At 52.1% G+C, this 20,233-nt stretch overlaps 1 protein-coding gene across 2 annotated transcripts in view; it reads right to left on the minus strand.

Moving 5' to 3' along the window:
• EXOC6B (exocyst complex component 6B) overlaps positions 1-20,233 on the minus strand; it is a 307,067-nt gene that overhangs the window by 54,805 nt on the left and 232,029 nt on the right. For both annotated transcript variants that reach the window (XM_050973380.1, XM_050973381.1), the window contains exon 20: positions 11,369-11,442. In XM_050973380.1, coding sequence (XP_050829337.1) covers positions 11,369-11,442 — 74 coding nt within the window. The remainder of the gene's footprint in view (positions 1-11,368; positions 11,443-20,233) is intronic.

Here is a 20,233-nt window from a genome sequence, read left to right on the forward strand (position 1 = left end):
TCTGCCAAGGCCACCACTGCCCCATGTCCCCGAGTGCCACATCCACAGAGCTTCGAAATCCCTCCAGGGACTGGGACGCCACCCTTGTGCCAGGGCTGGAAAACCCTCTTCCTTAAGAATTTCTCCCTAAAATCCAACTGGAATGGGACATTCAGGTCCCTGGGACACCCTGAGGCCGTTTCCTCTTGTCCTGTCCCACAGGGAGCAGATCCCGACCCCGACCTGCCTGCGTCCCCTCCGCCCCACAGGAACGGCCTTTTGGAGACAGAATTCCCAAATCCCAACTCCGTGAAATGGCAGAAGCGCTTTAAAAGCTGGGAAGTGCAGCTGGCTCAGTGCAGCTGGAGCCCAAACCCCTCCTCAGCTCCGGTCCTTCCCCTGGGAGCGGCGCTGTGACCTCACAGCTCCGCTCTGCCGTCAGGACAGACAGATGTGGACACACATCCGATTAGCCACCCGTCACTCACAGCCAGCAGCCCCGCTCCTCCAGCCAATGGCTGGCACCGTGTCAGGCACCAAAAAGCATCTGCCAGCTGCTGCTCCAGTGGGACACAAATCCCTGGAAACGCTGTGTCCCATCTACTCATCCTTCGTGGACAGCTGGGACACCTCCGGGCCACTCCGACAGCAGCACTGACACACCTGGGCAATCACGGGATCATCCCGGCTGGAAAAGCCCTCCAAGATCGAGTCTAACTCCTCCCCAGCGCTGCCAAGGCCACCGCTGGCTGTGTCCCCAAGTGCCACCTCCGCAGGGCTTTGAAATCCCCCCAGGGATGGGGACTCACCCACCGCCCTTGGAAGTTTTGTTCTAATGCTTGACAACCCTTTCTCCTATAGGAACTCTACAGGAAATCTGCACTAAAACACTGGAATGGATTTGGAGCCAGAGCACAAAACTTCCCACTCTCACCAGATCAACCTCGAAACTCCCCTGGCAGACCCAGCCTAAAAATAACCATTTATGCATTCAACGGCGGCTAATCCAAGCCCACGCGCCCTGGAGTCGGCAGAACCTCCAGGAATGGAAATGACCATTTTTATCCCGGGATGGCGAGGAGCTAATTGATTGAAAAACCATCCTGCGATTCCGTGAGTCCAACGGGAAGGTTGGAATGGATCCCGGCGCGGTGTTCCTGGCTATACAGTGCCACCTTGCTGTCAACCCATCAGTGGAATGACATTTGGCAAGGGTGGGATGTGCGGCACCTTCACCTCGAGCGACCTGGGAATTCTGGGCTGGAATGTGACATTAAAATCACCTTAATCCCAACTCTTAACCTATTCCAAGTGATCTGCTCTCCGATGGATTCTCCCACAGCTCCACACCATCATTCCCACAGTTTCTCTCCACCCCTTGAGGCACGAAGAGGTCGATCTCCCTCTCCTCTGCCTCGTCCCCATCAGCCCCCTGCCCTTCCTCACTGACCTTATCTCATCGATTTCCCTCCCAATCCACGTGTCCAGCGCTCCGTAAACGCCGCTCAATATTTGCACTCCTCAAATCCAACAGGAAAAAAAATCAATGGGAGACTCCCAGAACAGATTGCTCTGGGATTGAGTGTCTGGGAGGGAATTAATCCCTCATTCCTGCGGGACACGGGGGCCGAGGCCTCACAATCAAAGTCACCTTGATGGGAAGAGCCCCAGCGGTCCCGTCCCTCATCCCATGGTGTTATCCCAGCAAGCTGACTCCTTGGCTGGTGGAACACCCCAAGGTTTTCCAGGAGCTAAAGTTTCCCTGCTCTGAAATGATCCAGCTGCCTCGAGAGGTCACAAGGAGAAGAATGACAGGGATGCACTGGGATAAAGTTTCCCTGCGGCTTCAAAGGCACAACTCCCCCGGCCACCCACCGCGATCCGGCTGGGGGATCCCATTCCAGGGAAACCCGGGAATGCTTCACCATCACAGCAGCAACAGGAGCTCCAACAGGAGCTCCAACAGGAGCTCCAGTTCCCCTCCTGAGGGGGGAACCTCACATGGCACCGGGTGAAGGTTGGATGGGTGAAAGGCAGCTCCATAAAAGCTCCTTTATGGACAGCTCCTCCTCATCCCCCAGGAGCGGCGGCTCCCGGATCACCGGAGCGGGTTCGGTTTCCCAGCTGGGGGTGTGGAGGTGAAGGGCACCCACCTCTGGTCCCCTCTGCTCCTGTCAGTCCCGCCCCAATCCGTGGGATAAAGGGAATGTGGGCTCTCTGCAGCTCCTGGCGGTGTCTGTTTTCCTGGCTGGATGAGAGACTGCAGTTACAGCGAAGGAATCTCGGGAAGGAGATCCTGGTTCCCACAGCACGGCCCTGCTCCAGGGAGGGTGGCAGGGGCAGCCAGAGGTTGCTCAGGAGGAGACAGAGGCTCCAGCTGAGTCTTGGAGGAATAAAACCCAATGGAAACACGTTCCTGGCCCAGTGCAAGGTCCCTTGGGATGAAGTTCTCCATGGAGTCCTGGGAGTGGCTCCTTGTTCTGCCAAAAAATTCCACCAGACCAGGCTGGAGTCACTTCCTATCCCTGGAAGTGTCCAAGACCAGGCTGGAGCGCCCTGGGATGGTGGAAGGTGTCCCTGCCCGTGGCAGGGGGTTGGAATGAGAGGATCTTTGGGGTCCCTTCCAACCCAAACCATTCCCTGATTCCGTGATTAATGTGGGAAAGGTCTCTCCCACCTCACCAGCTCCTGCCCCACACCCGCCCCGTGCCCTGCCCGCATGGCATCCCGAGGAATTCAACACCCAACCACGAGGTCCCAAACCCCTCTCCTCGCTCTCCAGCTCCTCATTTCCTCCCTTTATTCCCTTTGTCTGAAAGGCTCCCAGTGACAGAGGGTTTGATTGTTTGTTTGCTTTTATTGTTCCAGAGGGCCGAGTGTCGACAGGCTCCACAATTCCCAGCGCCCAGAAACCCCGGCAGCGCTCCCCGCCGCCCTGAAGTGCTAACAGGACGTGTTTGCACCCTGGGTTTTTTTTTGTTTGGAGGCTCTGGGGAACATCCAGGCACTTCTAAGTCCTCCCCATGCCACTGCATCCCTCCTGGATGGAGAGTGATGGCTCTGGAGCCTGAGCAGCCGAAGGGGAGAGGGATCCGTGTGATTCTAATGGGATTGAACCACAAAAGGCTGGGTTTAAAGCAACACCAAGGCCAGTTTGAACCCACCAAGGCAGGAAAAATCAGAGTTAAGGCTCTAAATCTGCTCTGAGCTCCTGTTTTTGTGTTTCCTGCCCTCTTCCCATCCCTTTTCCGCAGAGCACAGCGAGAGGCAGCTTGGATTTCCAGCCCAAACTTCGGAGGATCCTTCCCTTTGTGAGTCAGGCAGTTAACACTGATTTAAAAACAAATAAACCACTCCATGTGCCCTTCTCCAACACTGCTGGGATTTGGGCACTGAGGAAGACAAAAAAAAAAAAAAAAATAGTGCCCTGAGCCTGACAAGGAAGAAACAGAGTGGTTTGGCCAAGGCTCTGGAATGTTCTTCCTGGAGCGCCGGGCTGGCCGCAGCCCGAGGGATCCCTGCCGGCTCCCCGGGCAGTGCCTGCCCCACAGCCCATGGCTGAGCACGTGGATCCACGCTGGGGGGAGGAAAAAAGGATTTACAGATCATCTCTGATGGGTCTCCAACGTGGAGCAGCATTCCCAACAGGAATTCCAGGAAGGGTGAGCAGCGCCAGAGGTGTGCGACACCTGGAAGAGCAGGGACGGGGGCTGGAGCTGAGCCTGAACTTCAGGAGGTCCCAAAAGAGTTCCCCAACCATCTCTTGCTGCTTCTTAGATGCCTTCCAGCTGCCCTGGGACAGGTTTTGACCCAGATCCAGTTGGTTTTCCAGGGAAAACCCCTCATTTTGGGGTCACTGCCTGGAGGCCACACAGGAACTCCAAAGCACAAGGATCAGGTGACACTTGGGAGCAGGAAATAAAGCCAAAAAAGGGCCCCTCATGGAACACCTGCGGGTTTGGGTTGGACAGTTTTGGTTTCTCTCCATCTTCTTTCTGTTTCCTTCACCCCTCCCAAGTGTTTTTAGGGAGCCATGGGGTGGGAGAGGGATGGATGGGGACAATACTTTAACGGGGAATGGTTCCTTCTCCCAAGTTAAAAAGCAACAGGAAAAGAGGAAATGGCTTCAGGTTGTGCCACGGGAGGTCCAGGTTGGGTATTGGGGAAGATTTCTTCCTGGAAAAGATTGTCCAGCCCTTCAACTCAATCAATCCGTAACTTCACGGATTTCCAAAGGTAAATTAATTCCAATTATGGATTGAAAACACAAATCCAGGCATTTCTGGAGAGAGAAATCCAATGGTGGTTTCTTTGTCTTAAAGAAATGATTTATCTCTCCCTGACCTTGGAGAGGACACTCAGCCACCCCTGAGGTCCACCAGGAATTAACTCCAGCTTTGGCTTCCCCAGGCAACCTGGCATTCAGGAAAACCAGGATCACTTGGGTTTCTGGAAGTAGAGAGGTGGGACAGAGGATGAAGGCGATAATGTTAATATTAATATTAATAATAATAATAATAATAATAATAACAACTTCTGGGAAGCCGATGTGGTTATGGACGCCTAGAGAAGCCTCCATCACACTCAGGGGTGTTAGGAAACAAAATATCCTTTAATTAGCAGTAATTAGCTCAGCTGGAAGTGGGGCACCTGCCCTTGCTGCTCTCCATTGCCTCCCCAGACCCTTCAGGGCTTCGTGTTCGCACAAGAAGCAGCAAAACGGGCACTTTTCGATGGCCTGTGGGCACCACCTAATGAGGGTGATTAATAAGGCTGGATAAACGATCCAGGAGATATCAGGCCGTGTAGGGAACTTGGAGAGGAGCCACTGAAGTAATTAAGAGCCCGGAGATAGGATCTGAACAGCAAAATCCTGGATTTAAGGGTAACGATCCAACCGGCTCCAACCTCTCTCTCCTTGCTGGGAAAGGAGGAATTCGGGCTGGCACTGGAAGCTGTGTCTTCACACCTCTGTTTCCTGAGCGCTCCGGGTGTTTGCCGGGAAAGATTGGCGGAATTCTGGAATTCAGCATTTCCCTTGGCACGTTTGGGAGACGCAGGCAGGGATCCAGAGCTGGAAAAGGGCTTTGGATCACCGGGGTGGACAGGACAAAGTGGCAGAGGCCACAGAAAGAGAAGTGAAAAAATTCAAGGGTTGTTAAGCAAGGACAGGATCCACGGGAGGGAAGGATGCAGGAAAACAGGGAGAAAGGCAAAGGTTGGTGGTTGGCTGATGATCTGGGAGGTGTTTCCCAACCTGAAGTGAATCTGTGCTGATTGTAAAGTAAAAAAGATGAAAAATTCCAATGTTGTCTCTCCGTGGCAAAAAGGTCCCTGCAAAGGGCCCTAAACAGTGAAGGTGAGCAGAAACCCAAAAGTACAACCTGGCCTCTCAAAATCATGGAATGGGCTGGGGACCACGGAGATCATCCAGTCCCAGCCCTCTGGGATGGACAGGGACACCTCCCACTGTCTCAGGGGATCCAAGCCCCAGTGTCCAGCCTGGCCTGGGACATTTCCAGGGATTCGGGGGCATACACAGCTTCCCTGGTCCAAACCCAGCGCTCAGACCCCTCTTTGGCCAGAGCAGAGTGAGAGAATTCCAAGAGCTGGAATTCAGAGTTCAGCTCAGAACTCGAGCTCTGAGGCTGAGGCCGGGCAAGGCAGTGGGGGAGGGGGGGCTGGAGCCAAGGGAACAATTTGGAGATGAAAAACAGCGACTGAAACGAGCTGAAAACCCCTCGTGAGTCACCTTTTCATCCCTGCCCTCCTGCATCCAGTGACTAACGTGGCAACAAAGCCGTGGGAGCTGCTCTCCCGGCAGAAACCCTGGAGACACAAGCAGGGACATGCGGGAGGAGACACCTCGGCGGGAGCGCTGGGTTAATTGATCACCCCCTCCGTGTGGTTCCCAGCTCCTGCTCCATCTCCCAGCACAACCAGCTGGCAAGGATCGGCCAAACCAGTTTGCTGAGCAGGACGGCTCTGGGCTCACTCAAAGTCTTGTTTTTGCTCTGCTCCCCAAACCTCTCCTGACTTTGCAGGGCTGGGGAGCCACATTTGGCTGTAAAATACAAAAACAAGTTTAAAAAACAACCCAGAGCTCCCTGCCTGGTGGGAATGAACCTTCAGGGCATCCTGGATGCTGCCATGGACTGACTGGAGGGACTGGCTCCCCCTTCCCACCACCAAAACGACAAATGCCAGAGCTGAGAGGCGGCCAGAGCCACCAGTGTCACACCAAGGGGACCTTCGGCCCAAATTCCCAAGGGCTTTTCCTCAGCCACCACCTGGGCATGGAAGCTTGGAGCACATGGAAGCAGTAGGAACAGGGATACATCTCATGGGAGGTGCTGAGTGGAAGAGATCCACCAAAATTGAGTCCAGCTCCTTCCCTTGCCTGAGACCCCCCCAAAATCCCACCCTGGGAGTGTTGTCCCAGAGCTCCTGGAGCTCCATCAGCCTTGGGAATGTGACCATTCCCTGGGGAGCTGTTCCAGTGCCGGACACAAGGACACAATTCCAGGCCTCCCAGCGCCCTTAGGGCAGCCAACCACCCAGCCAGAGGGGGTTGCCAACACCTGATTTATCAGCTGGTATTTGATAAGAGGCCAGGCTGGATGCCCACCATCCCAGCACAACTGGAGCTCCCGGAGTGACCTCACACTGGAGCTCCCTCCCAGGGAGCAGGTGGTTCCTCAAATCCAGGCACAGAGCCCAGGCATCCAGGCTGCTGGAATGTGAGGCGCAGGGATGAGCTCACGCTCAGCTCTGCTCCCCTGTTTGGTTCTTGTTTTTAGATAAAAAGGTGCAGGAGAAAACGGGAACATCTGGGGACTGCACACAGGGCAGGAGAGAGGAAACCTGGGAGAAGTTAGGGATGCCCCTGGATCCCTGGAAGTGTCCCAGGCCAGGTTGGGACACTGGGGCTTGGAGCACACTGGGATAGTGGGAGGTGTCCCTGCCCATGGCAGGGGTGGAATGGGATGGGATTTAAGGTCCCTTCCCACCCAAACCATTCCATGATTCCATCCCAGAGCAGGGATGGAAGGGAATTGTGTTCCCAAGGGGATCATTCCTTTATTAAGTGTCTCTGTCGGGGCTGATAAGAGAAAAATGAACACACTGGAGGGAGACTTCCCATTCCCAGCTGGCTGGGGTCCAGCAGGATCCCACAACAACCACAGCTGGATCCCAGCACAGGGAAAACACACAAACAAAGCACTTCCCATGGGACGAACATCAGCAGAGTCATGGAATGGGTGGTGTTGGATGGGACCTTAAATTCATCCCATTCCTTGGGAGGTTCCCACTCCCAGGTGAACCATGGAATGGTTTGGGTTGGATCCTAAATCCCATTCCATGGGCAGGGACACCTCCCACTGTCCCAGGTGGATCCAAGCCCCAGTGTCCAACCTGGCCTTGGACACTGCCAGGGATCCAGGGGTAGCCCCAGCTGCTCTGGGAATTCCAGCCCAGCCCCTGCCCACCCTCCCAGACAGCAATTCCTTGCCAAGATCCCACCTAAGCCTGACCTTGGCTGTCGTAGCCCCACTGGTGGGGTTTGAGGAGCTGATGGTGAAACTCAAACCCACCAAGTCTGAGTAAAGCAAAGCAGAAAATCTGGGGGGAGAAGCGTGGAACGCCCCTGTCCCCATCCCGTGGACATCCCGGTGCCTCCGCCCAGGTGGGCTCCCACCTGCCGTGGTCCAAACGTCCCTCAGAGCTCAGGCTGGCACTTGCAGAGGAAACAGCGCTCAGGATTTCACACTGACTGGACAGAAGGAGAGCCTGGGAGGAGGGAGCCCTCATCACTGAGTGCATTCCCTCCCTGGAGCCCCGAGTGGAATTCCTCAAGTGCTGGATGCAGATTTTCCTTGGAAGGCGGCCACGAGCGCTGATCTGGCTTCTAGGAGAGATCGGCGTGGCCAGGGATTGCAGGGACCTCAGAGAGCAGCACAAAACCCTCCCCTTGCTCCAACCTCCTCACAACAATCCCAGGAAAACCAAAAATTAAAACCCTCCCAGCTGTGGGGCAAAGAGGGAATGATTCCACATGCGGGCTTGGGAATGACCTGAGAGCACCTGGAGATCTCCGGTGGTGTTTGGACACTCAGGGGTGTTTGGTGAAGATCCAGAGGAGTTCATTACTTCAAATTTCAGCAAGGGACTAAATGGGACTAAATTTATTTCAGATTTCTCAAAACACAGCACTGAGTGTGCAAGAGCAACGTTTAAACTGGAAGGGGGAAAAGAAAATATTCCTTCCTTGAAAAACCTGGAATATTTGAGTCCCACTCCTGCAGAAGGACTTGAGATGGGAGTTGTTTTCCTTTGTGACTTCATGAAGGGTATTCATGGATTTAGGATTGTCCCAGAATAGGAAATCAAGCCCCATTTTACATTTCTGCCTGCTCAAAATAGTGATTTTGATTTTCTGGGCTCAACTCTTCCTCTTTTCCAGACAGGGATGGAATTGCTCCTTGGGCACGAGGGGAAAACCAGGATTGTGATGTGCAGAACTGGAGTCTGCTGCTCTGCACAAGCACAAACTGATGCCTTTAAACAGTGGCATCTTTTTGGGCTTTATTTCCCACTACAAGGATCTGCACCAAGGCACAAACCAAGTCACCACATTTTCCTATCACTTCATATTTTTGTTAATTTTGGTCACTCCCATAATCATCCCCCATTACAGCAAAAATTTTTCTCGGATTTACAAACATTCTGCTACAGCTCCTACTGAAATATGGTGGGGAGGGAAATCTCTCTAATTTCCCTGTTTTGGTGAATTTTTGCCCAGTCATTTCTCCTCCCTCCTTCCCCCAGCTGGGTCATTCCATTTAAACCAACGTTGTGGTGACATTTCACAGAATCATGGAATGGTTTGAGTTGGAAGGGCCCTAAATCTCATCCCATTCCATCCCCTGCCATGGACAGGGACGCCTTCCACTACCCCAGGCTCAATGTCCAACCCGGCCTTGGACAATTCCAGGGATCAGGGACAGCCACAGCTGCTCTGGGAGGCCTTGGGTTCCATCCCAGTCCCTCCCCACCCTCACAGAGATCAATTCCTTCCCAATATCCCATTTAATCTACTCTGCTTCCGTTTGATTTCATGGACTGAAAGAGAAAGAACGCCAAGTCCAACAAGAGAAATGTCAAGACAAGTCGAAGAACCATCAAAGACCTTCATCCATGACCTCCCCAGCTGGAGCTGCAGTCCAACAAGAAGTGCTGGGAGCACTCAGAGGAGGTCTGGTGGCCACAGAGAGCCTTGCTTGGATGGTGTCTGGTGACACATTCCAACATGCCACCAGATCAGGTCATGGGCAGCCCCAGGGAGGGGAACTGCCTCATCTTTCCATGCTACAGGGATGGCTGAGCTCTCCCCCACGACCTGTACCACACCTTGATTTTCCCCTCACCAACCATCAACCATTATCCACGAGATCCAGGACTCCCCACCCTCACCTGGCACCTGTATCTCCCCTTTCTCCTTGCATAATCACAGAATCCTGGAACAGTTTGGGTGGGAAGGGATCTCAAAGCCCACCCAGGGCCACCCCTGCCATGGGCAGGGACACTCCCTTTGTCCCAGGGTCCTCCAATCCTTGTCCAGCCTGGCCTTGAGATTCAGAGGTGCTGCTGCTGCTTTTAAATGCAAGAACAAAGCTTGGGACCAAGAATAAGGTTCTTAAATGCAAGAACAAAGCTTGGGACCAAGAACAAGGTTCTTAAATGCAAGAACAAAGCTTGGGACAAAGAACAAGGTTCTTAAACGCCAGAACAGAACTCCTGGAACAAAGACAAATCCTCCGTGTCCAAGGACACCCTTTGGACAGAGGAGGAAGGACCGAGGAGGCTCCTGCTCCTCCTCCTCCTCCTCCTCCTCACCCGAGCTGGGTCCCTTTGGCTGCGTTTTGCACTCATGAACCATGTGAACGTTTCACCAGCTCGACCTCACCGAGACGTTTTCCGGCGTTTCACTCTTCCAGGAGCCCCAGGTTCCCTCTCCAAACCCCACATTCAGGGCCTGGTGCCTGGAAAAGGCCCAGGGCCTCCCCATTTCCCCACACCCGGGCGGCCGCGGGCGCGTCGAGCGCCGCCGTCAGCAGAGCGCCGAGGAGCGAATGAAGATGGAAGTGTCAAGGCAGCCTGGTGATAACGCACACCTCTCCCATGGAGCTGGTGGGACCCTTTTGCAAACAGATTTGGCAGTTCCTGGCGGGCCCGGGCCCGAAAAGCGGCGTCCTGATGTTATTAAAGTTAACACAAGTGTCATGGGATGACAGATGGCTCCCCGCACATCAATTGGATTCTGAGGAGTTCTCAAACCCTGGCGGGTTGAAAGCAGCTCCAGCACGAATCAGAGGCAGGAGCAAGATCATCGATACAAGGGATTATGCAGATTTAAGAAATACCCTCGGCACCCGAAAGTTTTCAGAATGCAAACTACGTCAACCCCGCGAACAAGAGGCACTGCATCATGATGGCAGCAGGGACAAAGCCAGGGGGGTTTAACGGACAAAAAAAGATTGTTTTAATAGGAGAGAAGCATCAGTCATTGAGTCTTACTTCATTCAGACCTTCCCTCCAACCCATCCATCTTCAGTGCCAAGAGATGACAGGACCACCTCACTTTTCCCCCCGGCCTAGTGTATCAATAATGCCCATTTCTCCCCAAACAAATGACTCCCCAGAATGGCCTTTTTCCCAAAATTGGCTGCCAAGCCCCACAAAGGCCTCAGTACCTGCTACGGTCAACTTGGCTCCAACGGGGCCCCCTCCAGAGGTGGCCACCGATGGGTGGAGCCTTCCCCAACCTTCTTCCCCAAGAGCCACTTTGTCATTGCTGGCCGGGGAGCATCTGCGGAAGAGGGGACCGGGGCGGGGGGGGGGGGTGGCCGAGCCTCAGAGGGACACAGAGAGGGACACAAACGGGCACGGACACAGGGGAATGCAAATTCCTCCGCCCTCGCAAACGCCTCCGTGGGCATTCTCTGGGAACAAAGGTCCCCGAGGCGGGCGGGCTCTGCATCACTGCTCCCTCTGTTCCCAGCACCTGCTCGGCACCGGCCGCGGAGTCGCCGCGGTCCCTCCGCGCCGCGGCCGCGGAAGCCGAGGGCAGCACAATGGCCCCGTTGGCCAGGGTCAGGCCTGGCTTTCTTCCTCGCCCCCTTCCACCAGCCCTTTTCACCTCCACCATCTCCAGGAGCGCTCGGCAAGGAGGTGGCTTCGAGCGACGAGAGGAGGAGGAGGGGGGAAATATAGGTCTCTGGCGTAAATCACTGACGCCGTTTCCCCTCCTCTCCCTTCCCTTAAGACCTGATGGTCTTCAGTCACACATCTTAAAAGCAAAACAAAAAACAAAAACACAAAGACTTACTTGTCTCAAGTCGATGAAGGCCAACTGCAGCGTGTCCCCTTGGAACCCAGGCACTGGGCCGGATCTGGCAAACTCTGTGGGAAAGAAAAGAGGATAAAAAGCGCCTTTAACTAACCATGGACAGGGAGATTGGCAGACGGATGACAGGGAAGACAAGAGAGGCTGGGGGAGAGGAGGACCGCGCTTCTAAGGAGTCATGTCTCCCTCCCTTCAGCGTCTTTGTTCGCCCTTCAAAATTCGTGTCATCAAAACACCATTAATTCCACCGTCCTGACAGCAAGGAAACTGTACTAATTCGACCTGAAATTTATTCCCATGAGCCGCACTGGGCTTCAGAGTATTTGTTTTGTGAACGGACAAACAACTCGCCCAGAAGAAAGGGGGGGATGGGGGTGGAAAAGTTTTTCCTCTCAACACAATAAAATCTTCAGCTGTGAAACTCTTTTCAGTTCCGAAAGCTATTTATATTTTAGGGCGCTGAAGGAATTTTCTAATTTCACGCCTGTCACCAGGCTCCATGAGCATTCATCAAAAAATATGCCCGGCCGCGTCATTAATTATCAGGCAGCAGATTATTTGCATGATCTGGTGATGGCGCCTCTTGGTCAGCCCAAACGCGGAGACCCGCGGCCGTTGGGTGGCATTTTTATTTCTGCTGGATGAAGACATCTGACAACTGAATAACGTTGGCTTCTAAAGCGAAGGGAATATTTCCGAGGCCACATTTATCTCCTTCCAGCCTAATCTGGCCAAAATCTCATACTTTGGTTGTTCATTTTTCTCCTAATCCATTCTTTAAGCCAAACCTAAAACGGCTGAAGGGGCTTGAATGGAGCCATCTTAGAGGACCTTGCTTCTTCCATGGCATTTAGCAGCTTTTCCTTGGGAATGCTCACGAAGCCGACGCCTGCACGCATCCCAGGGTGTCTTTTGAGGCTGGTTCTGCCCAACTTCACTTCATTTTCACCCTCTGCGGTTACAGCTTCATCTCCTCTCTCCTCGCAACCTCTCGGCACTGAGGGGGACCTGGGTTGTGAGGCCACAGCTCAAGGCCACCAAAGGCTCGAGGGGGAGCACCTGCCTGGGGTTGAGTTGTGTGGCTCCTGCAGGCACTGGAGGTGCTGGAGGAATGAAGTGTTTCCTTGGGATCAAGCCAGGTGTGACGGCAAAAAGGGAGAAAGGAGGGAAAATACACACCAAATACAGATTTTTCAGTTACGTGGCCCATTATCGTCCACCTATCCCAGCACAGGGACCCTCCAACGTCTCCTAAAGCTCCACAAAGATGAGGATTAGGGATGGCTGGGCAATATGGAAGGAGGATTTTGCCTTTTGTTTCCATGACTAATCAGAGGCACCAATGGACAAAGCGATTTCATGTCAGGTGGTCTTTGCCTTGAACACTTGTCCTCCCAAAAGTTTTCCCATTTCCAAGCCAAGCCCGCAAAATCAGGAACATAAATCATCACACTCCCACTTCCAAAGCTTTCCTAGAGCAGCCCAGTCACGGAGCAGCCCCTTGGCTCTAACAAGAAGAGATTAATGAGTGAAACACCAGGACTCAGTCCTGTCCCTCAACCGCCTCGTTTCGGGGAAGCAAAGCAGGGTTATTAATCAGCTCCCTTGCTCCACCTTCCATTAAAACCTTGGGATGGAGAACATCCTTCAAGCCAGACACAGGCACCTCCAGGGGCACAGGGGACCCTTCTCAGACTCTGCTTTTTAATAGTCTGAGATGCCAGAAGAGCTTTGAGATTGAAACCATCGCTCATCTTTGCAGTGATCACTCAAGTGACAACCGCTGCAGGACAGGAGCAAACACGGCTGGGAAATCATTGCTTTTATCTCAAGTTATGAGTCAAAGGGAGTGATAAACAAATAAAAACAGAAATCATGGATGTGACTGCTCATACTTGGATTTTGGATAGAAAAAGCACAAACCAAAGTCAGTGGGAACAATCCATGGTCGTGCCTTTGGGGTTTTGCACAGGATGGGACTGGGATGAACACCAAGTTCTTCCCTGGGAGGGCGGGCAGGCCCTGGCACAGGGTGCCCAGAGCAGCTGTGGCTGTCCCTGGATCCCTGGAAAAGTCCCAGGCCAGGCTGGATGGGGCTTGGAGCACCCTGGGACAGTGGAAGGTGTCCCTGCCCATGGCAGAACATGGACTGGATGACCCTGAAGGTCCCTCCATCCCGAATCATTCCGTGATTCCCTGAGATCTGAGCTGCTCAGCTCCAGCCAATTCCACTGACCACTCCCGCAGTATTCTGGGTGCAAAGAGCCCAAAGTGACTTCACATGTGTCCCTCAACAACTGTTTTAATTAATCCTAACTGCAAAGGCATTTTAATGTCGTTTGCTATAAAATTTGACTGCAGCTTGCCCGAGCCAGCAGGGAGGGAGGATCAACCAAACCCTCTGACTCTGATCTGCAAGGGATAAATCATCTTTACACATTCCCTCTACACCCCACTGTCCCATCTGGAACAATTATCCCGAAAGCCACATCAATCCTAAAACGCTTTGGAAAAGCACAATACCTGAGAAACTAAAAATGTTTATAAGTGAGAAACGGTGCTTGAGCACCTTCTCAAGGTGAAACTGCCCTGGGTGGCTCAGGGTTGGAGATGTCCCTGGCTTGAGAAACCCAACCATGATCTCCTGCCCTCCAAGGATGGGGTCAGCTCATGTTCCTGATTACGTTTGGAGAAATCCTGGAAAAGAAACCCTGGAAGGACTGTGAGGAAAACGAGTTTCTATTTTGGATCAAGGGCCTCACAGCTGTTCAGCATCTATTTGGGAGCACACACGGAGTTGGGAAATTTAAGATCTTCCCCAAAGCATGAACTTCAAATCCTCATGAGAAAATGCCTGTGATTGTGAATGTTCTCACAAGGCTGGTGAATTTATCACCGCTGTCGGCTGCTTGTGAGAAACCCAAGGCAGATTCCATCCCAAAACAGATTTCAGCCCAAGGCAGATTTCATCCCAAAACAGATTTTACCCCAAGACAGACTTCATCCCCAAAGAGATTTCATCTCAAGACAGATTTCATCCCCAAAGAGATTTCATCCCAGGACACGGCTGCTCCTTAGCAGCTCACCTTTAGCTGTCTCTGCCCAGTGTCCCTTCCCACAGTTCCCTGCCCATGGAGAGGTTGGAACTGGATGGCCTTTAAGGTGTTTTCCATCCTGAGCTGGATGGCTTTCAAGGTCTTTTCCATCCCAAACCAGTCAGTGATTCCTAAGGAACCTACTGGAGGAAGGCTGGCAGAGTTATGCAGTGATGCTGCCCTTCAAAATTTAGGATGGTCACACATTGAGCCAAAACTGATTTAAGCTGCAATTTTCACCAAAATACTGAATTAATAATGCTCTGGAACCTTCTAGAAAAAGGTGTCCCTGCCCACGGCTGGGACAGGATGGTCTTTAAGGTCCCTTCCATCCCAAACCAATCTAAGGAATTCCTAAGGAAGCTACTGGATGAAGCCAGGAGAGTTATGGAGCGACACTTGGAAATTTAGGACGGTCACACACTGAGCCAACACAATTTACAGCAATTCTCATAAAAGATTTCATCAACACTGGATTAACAAAGCTCTGGAACCTTCTAGCACAAGGTGTCCCTGCCCACGGCTGGGATGAAATGATCTTTAAGGTCCTTTCCAACCCAAATCCTACAATTCTGGGATTCTACAACTTAAATCCAAGAAGTGAAACGACATCCAAGCTGACATTGTCTGTGTCCCAGAAGAAATATTGTAGGAACTGATAATGTTTGTGTCCCAGAAGAAATAATGTAGGAGCGGATAATGTTTGTGTCCAAGGAGAAATGAGGTAGGAGCTGACATTCTTTGTGTTCCAGAAGGAATGATGTAGGAGCTGATATTTTTCATATCCCAGAAGAAACGGGAACAGGAATTCGGCTCCGACACTCCGAAAAGCTGCAGAGGAATGAATGCAATGCTTCCCCTGGGCTGCTGCAGAAGGAGCTGCACCTCCTGTAATCGCAGGTCACACTTTACATACCAATGCCACCAACCCATTCTGAGGGAGGAATGAACAAAGTCTCGGAGCAGAAAAGGAGAAACAAAGAGGAGAGCGGAGCTTTAGAGGAGAGACACAGCCAGTTCTTCTTGGGTTTAATCTCTTCAAGCAGATTTCAGGATAATTTCCTCGGAACAACCGAGCGCAGTGTTGGCCTCAGTACTGTCGGATTCGTTTATTGTACTGTCTCCACGACCAAGGCAAGTGGCAAACACAGCAAGCAACCTACAGAGCAGCCCCTTGAGCAGAAAATCACCGGAGAATAGAGCGGATCAGAATGCGGCCGTTTGTACAAAGCATTTAGCCAGGCTAAAGGTTTGAGGGGTTTGTGTTCAGGCCAAAAAAGTAATGTCTGTGCAAGGTCTACAGGCCTGGGCCACCCAGGGCAGGTCACAGGGGGACTCCAACCTCTCTTCCAAAACATTTCACTGATGAAAGAATCAAGGAACAGGAACCGTTAAGCCCTTTACAATGGACAAAGAATTAAAGAGTTCAAAGGCACGGCAGAAAAGAGACATCCACTGTAAATTAATTAATTACAGCCAACGGGGGGGATCTCCCGGTGCCCCTGGCGCATGGATTGAGAGGTAAAAACGGACCCAGACGTGACTTCATCCCTCAAAAACATCATCTGAGGGCAAGATCTCCTCGGAATTACACGGGATTCCTGATGGCACTTCTGGGATGGAGGCTGAAGCAGCTCCCAGGGAAGGGAACATGGACCAATCTGCTCATGGCCGCAGAAAACACGTGGGGAATCGACCCTCTCAGGATTCCTCAAGGAAGGATGGAGATCGTGAAGTCATTTTCCTTGGATAAAGCCTTGGAAGGCCATCCTGGAAAGTGATGGGTGATGGGAATTCCTTGGATAAAGCCTTATAAGGTTGTCCTAGAAAAACCAAGTGACGGGACCTCCTTGGATAAAGCCTTGGAAGGCCGTCCTGGAAAAGCCAGGTGATGGGACCTCCTTGGATAAAGCCTTGGAAGGCCGTCCTAGGAAAGCCAGGTGATGGGACCTCCTTGGATAGAGCCATGGAAGGCCATTCTGGAAAGGTCAGGTGATGGGACCTCCTTGGATAGAGCCATGGAAGGCCATCCTGGAAAAGCCAGGTGATGGGGCCTCCTTGGATAGAGCCATGGAAGGCCATCCTGGAAAAGCCAAGTGATGGGACCTCCTTGGATAGAGCCATGGAAGGCCATCCTGGAAAAGCCAAGTGATGGGACCTCCTTGGATAGAGCCATGGAAGGCCATCCTGGAAAAAGTCAAGTGATTGGGACCTCCTGTTCCGTATCCCCAGGAGCAAAGTGACACCTTGAGGACACTGAGGCTGAAGAACAAATCCATGGAGTCTGGAGAAGCTCTCAGGTGGGAAAAAGTGAGAAATGCTGGGGAGGAATCGAGGCAAGAGGAACAGAGAGAAGATCCCAACTGCCACACTGAGCTTCTCCTTCGCCCAGTTTCCAGACTGATCTTCTCCTTCTCCCACAGCATTCCCACACAGCCCCGCTCTGAAGCTGTTCCCCATTACAGCCCGACTCCCAGAGCTCATTCCCATCTGGGTAATTTCAGAGAGCTGTGGGAAGAGGGAGGAGTTACCCAAAACACTCTGAACTGGGTCAGATTAAAGAAAAACTTCTCTCCCAGCCCATCAAACGCTCCTCTGATGGAACAAAGATGGGCCTGGAGTGCTGTCACTGCAGAGACAGGAGTGGTCCCGTCATGGGACATGGCAGGGCTGAGGAGCACCCACAGCCCCAGGCAGGGGCTCCCCAGGGGCTGACCACGAGATGTTTTCCAAGTTGAAGGAAGCTCTTTAGAAGGATGTTGGAGATGCGTGCCGAGAAATTCGGAACAGAATCCACAGGACTGGCTGAGGAGTTGGGTCAGGGATCTCCACAGGTTCCCAGACCCGAACCCAAGGCGCTCATGGATGTGTCCTGGCAGATGTGAAGTTCTCAGATCACTCTACACCAACACCAGCAAGCGTGAGCCGTGCCCATCCCAAGAAGTTGCGGAATTTCCATCCCTGGAGCTGTCCAAGGCCAGGTGAGGGCTCCAGCTTGGCCTTCCAAGGATCCAAGGGCAGCCACACCTTCTCTGGGCACCCTGTGCCAGGGTCTACCCATCCTTCCAGGCAGGAATTCCCAATATCCCACCCATCCCTGCCCTCTGGCAGTGGGAAGCCATTCCCTGTGTCCTCCTGTCCCTGTTCCCTGGAGCACAGCCCGACCCCCCGGCTGTCCCCTCCTGGCAGGAGCTGTGCAGAGCCACAAGGTCCCCCTGAGCCTCCTCTGCTCCAGGCTGAGCCCCTGCCCAGCTCCCTCAGGGATTCTCCAGCCCCTGCCCAGCTCCCTCAGGGATTCTCCAGCCCCTGCCCAGCTCCCTCAGGGATTCTCCAGCCCCTGCCCAGCTCCCTCAGGGATTCTCCAGCCCCTGCCCAGCTCCTCAGGGATTCTCCAGCCCCTTCCCAGCTCCCTCAGGGATTCTCCAGCCCCTGCCCAGCTCCCTCAGGGATTCTCCAGCCCCTGCCCAGCTCCCTCAGGGATTCTCCAGCCCCTTCCCAGTTCCCCAGGGATTCTCCAGCCCCTTCCCAGCTCTGTTCCCTGCCCTGGCCATGCTCCAGCCCCTCCAGGGTGTCTCCTGTTGGGAGGTGCCCAAATCTGACCCCAGGGCTGAGGCACATTGAGAGATCAGCACCTGTGGGGTGGCCATTCCTCTCCTGATCTGTTCTGCTCAAACCTTCCCATCTCTCCACTACAACATTCCCATTTTTCCCCCAAATCCAGGTTTTTCCTGGTGCTCTGCCGCAGGACAGACACCAGTCAGGGATATCCTAACTCCAATCCCTGATGGATCACAGGCTGGAAGAACACCTGGGAGTCCTTGGGATCATGCCAAGGGGGAGGGTGACTCCAGCATCATGGACAAACCCCGGAACTTCCCCCAAATCCCAGGATTTCCACACGAGAAATTCCCACAAGCCAGACAAGGCAGCCAAGGAGGAGCTGGGGAAAGGCTGTGCCAGGATCCATGTGGGCACAGTTTGGGACAATCTGCTGGGATGGAGAATTCCTCCAGGCAGCAGAGACATCTGGGCGTGTGCCTGGCTGATCCCCGGGAGAGGGGCTGACTAAAAATAGGGCGTTTATTGGAATCTGAAATATAAACTTTTAATTTCCCATAAAGCAGCAGTTAAAAGAGTTTGGAGATTATGGAATTGCTCGTTTTATGATCTGAGGATTGTAAAAAACCCCTCAGCCACTGCTGGAACCCGTTATGGAGATGGGAAACACTTCCTAGGAGTGAGAACAGCCCCGATTCTTTGGGATTTTTCAGTTGTCACCTCCAAATCTGGGTTGTTCCACTTGATTCCCACTATGTCTGAGGTAGAGGGGAGATGGGAAAATTATGCATTTATCAAATTATATTATATATATAAATTATAAAATTATTATTAAATTATATTTTAGATATGTTTATATGGATTTATATATATATTTATATGGACTTATATATATATATATTTATATGGATTTATATATATATTTGTATGGATTTAAATATCTATATGGATTTAAATATAGATATTAATATATAAATATATAAATTAAAAAATTATTATTAAATTTAAATTATATTATAGATATATTTATATGGATTTTATGTATATATATGATTTAAATATAAATATATAAATAATAAATATAAAATATAAATATAAATATAAATATAAATATAAATATAAAGATAAATATAAATATAAATATAAATATATAAATATAAATAATTATATATATATATATATATATATATATATATATGGATTTATCAGTTCAAAAAGAGCAGAGCCAGGCATGTAGGAGTTAAAAAATCCCATTGCATGGGTAAATCTTGGATTATGGTTGCATTCTGGAAGACAAGAAACCCTCTGAAAAACTGAAATTTCTTTTCTGGAAAAAAAGGAAATTTACAGGTTCCAAAAATCTCTGGGATTTTTTTCCCCCTCTCCAGGGTTGGGTTTTTTTCTTCTTTTTAGCCCAGAAGTGGCTCCCAAACCCAAGGAGCTGTGTCCCACTGAGTCCTTCCAGGAAAGTCATTAAGCTGTGCCTTAGTCCAGGTTTAAAAGGGGCTGAGAGAACCTCACCACCCCAACACTGCCAAATCCATCCCAACACATCCCAAATCCTCCTCCCACCCTTCCCTGGAGCCACTGGTGCCACCCAAGCACTCAGATCCATGGAGAGCTGCTCCCAAACACCTTGGGAACACCTTCCTGCTGGGAACACCTGAGGATGTTCTCCCGGACCCTCAGGACCCTGCATCACCTCCAGGATGATCCCTCAGGACCCTGCATCTCCTCCAGGATGATCCCTCAGGACCCTGCACCTCCTCCAGGATGATCCCTCAGGACCCTGCACCTCCTCCAGGATGATCCCTCAGGACCCTGCACCTCCTCCAGGATGATCCCTCAGGACCCTGCATCTCCTCCAGGATGATCCCTCAGGACCCTGCACCTCCTCCAGGATGATCCCTCAGGACCCTGCATCTCCTCCAGGATGATCCCTCAGGACCCTGCACCTCCTTCAGGATGATCCCTCAGGACCCCGCACCTCCTCCAGGATGATCCCTCAGGACCCTGCATCTCCTCCTGGATGATCCCTCAGGACCCTGCATCTCCTCCAGGATGATCCCTCAGGACCCTGCACCTCCTCCAGGATGATCCCTCAGGACCCTGCATCTCCTCCAGGATGATCCCTCAGGACCCTGCACCTCCTCCAGGATGATCCCTCAGGACCCTGCACCTCCTCCAGGATGAT

This window comes from Serinus canaria, chromosome 4 (assembly GCF_022539315.1).
Source record: "Serinus canaria isolate serCan28SL12 chromosome 4, serCan2020, whole genome shotgun sequence".
NCBI lineage: Eukaryota > Metazoa > Chordata > Aves > Passeriformes > Fringillidae > Serinus > Serinus canaria.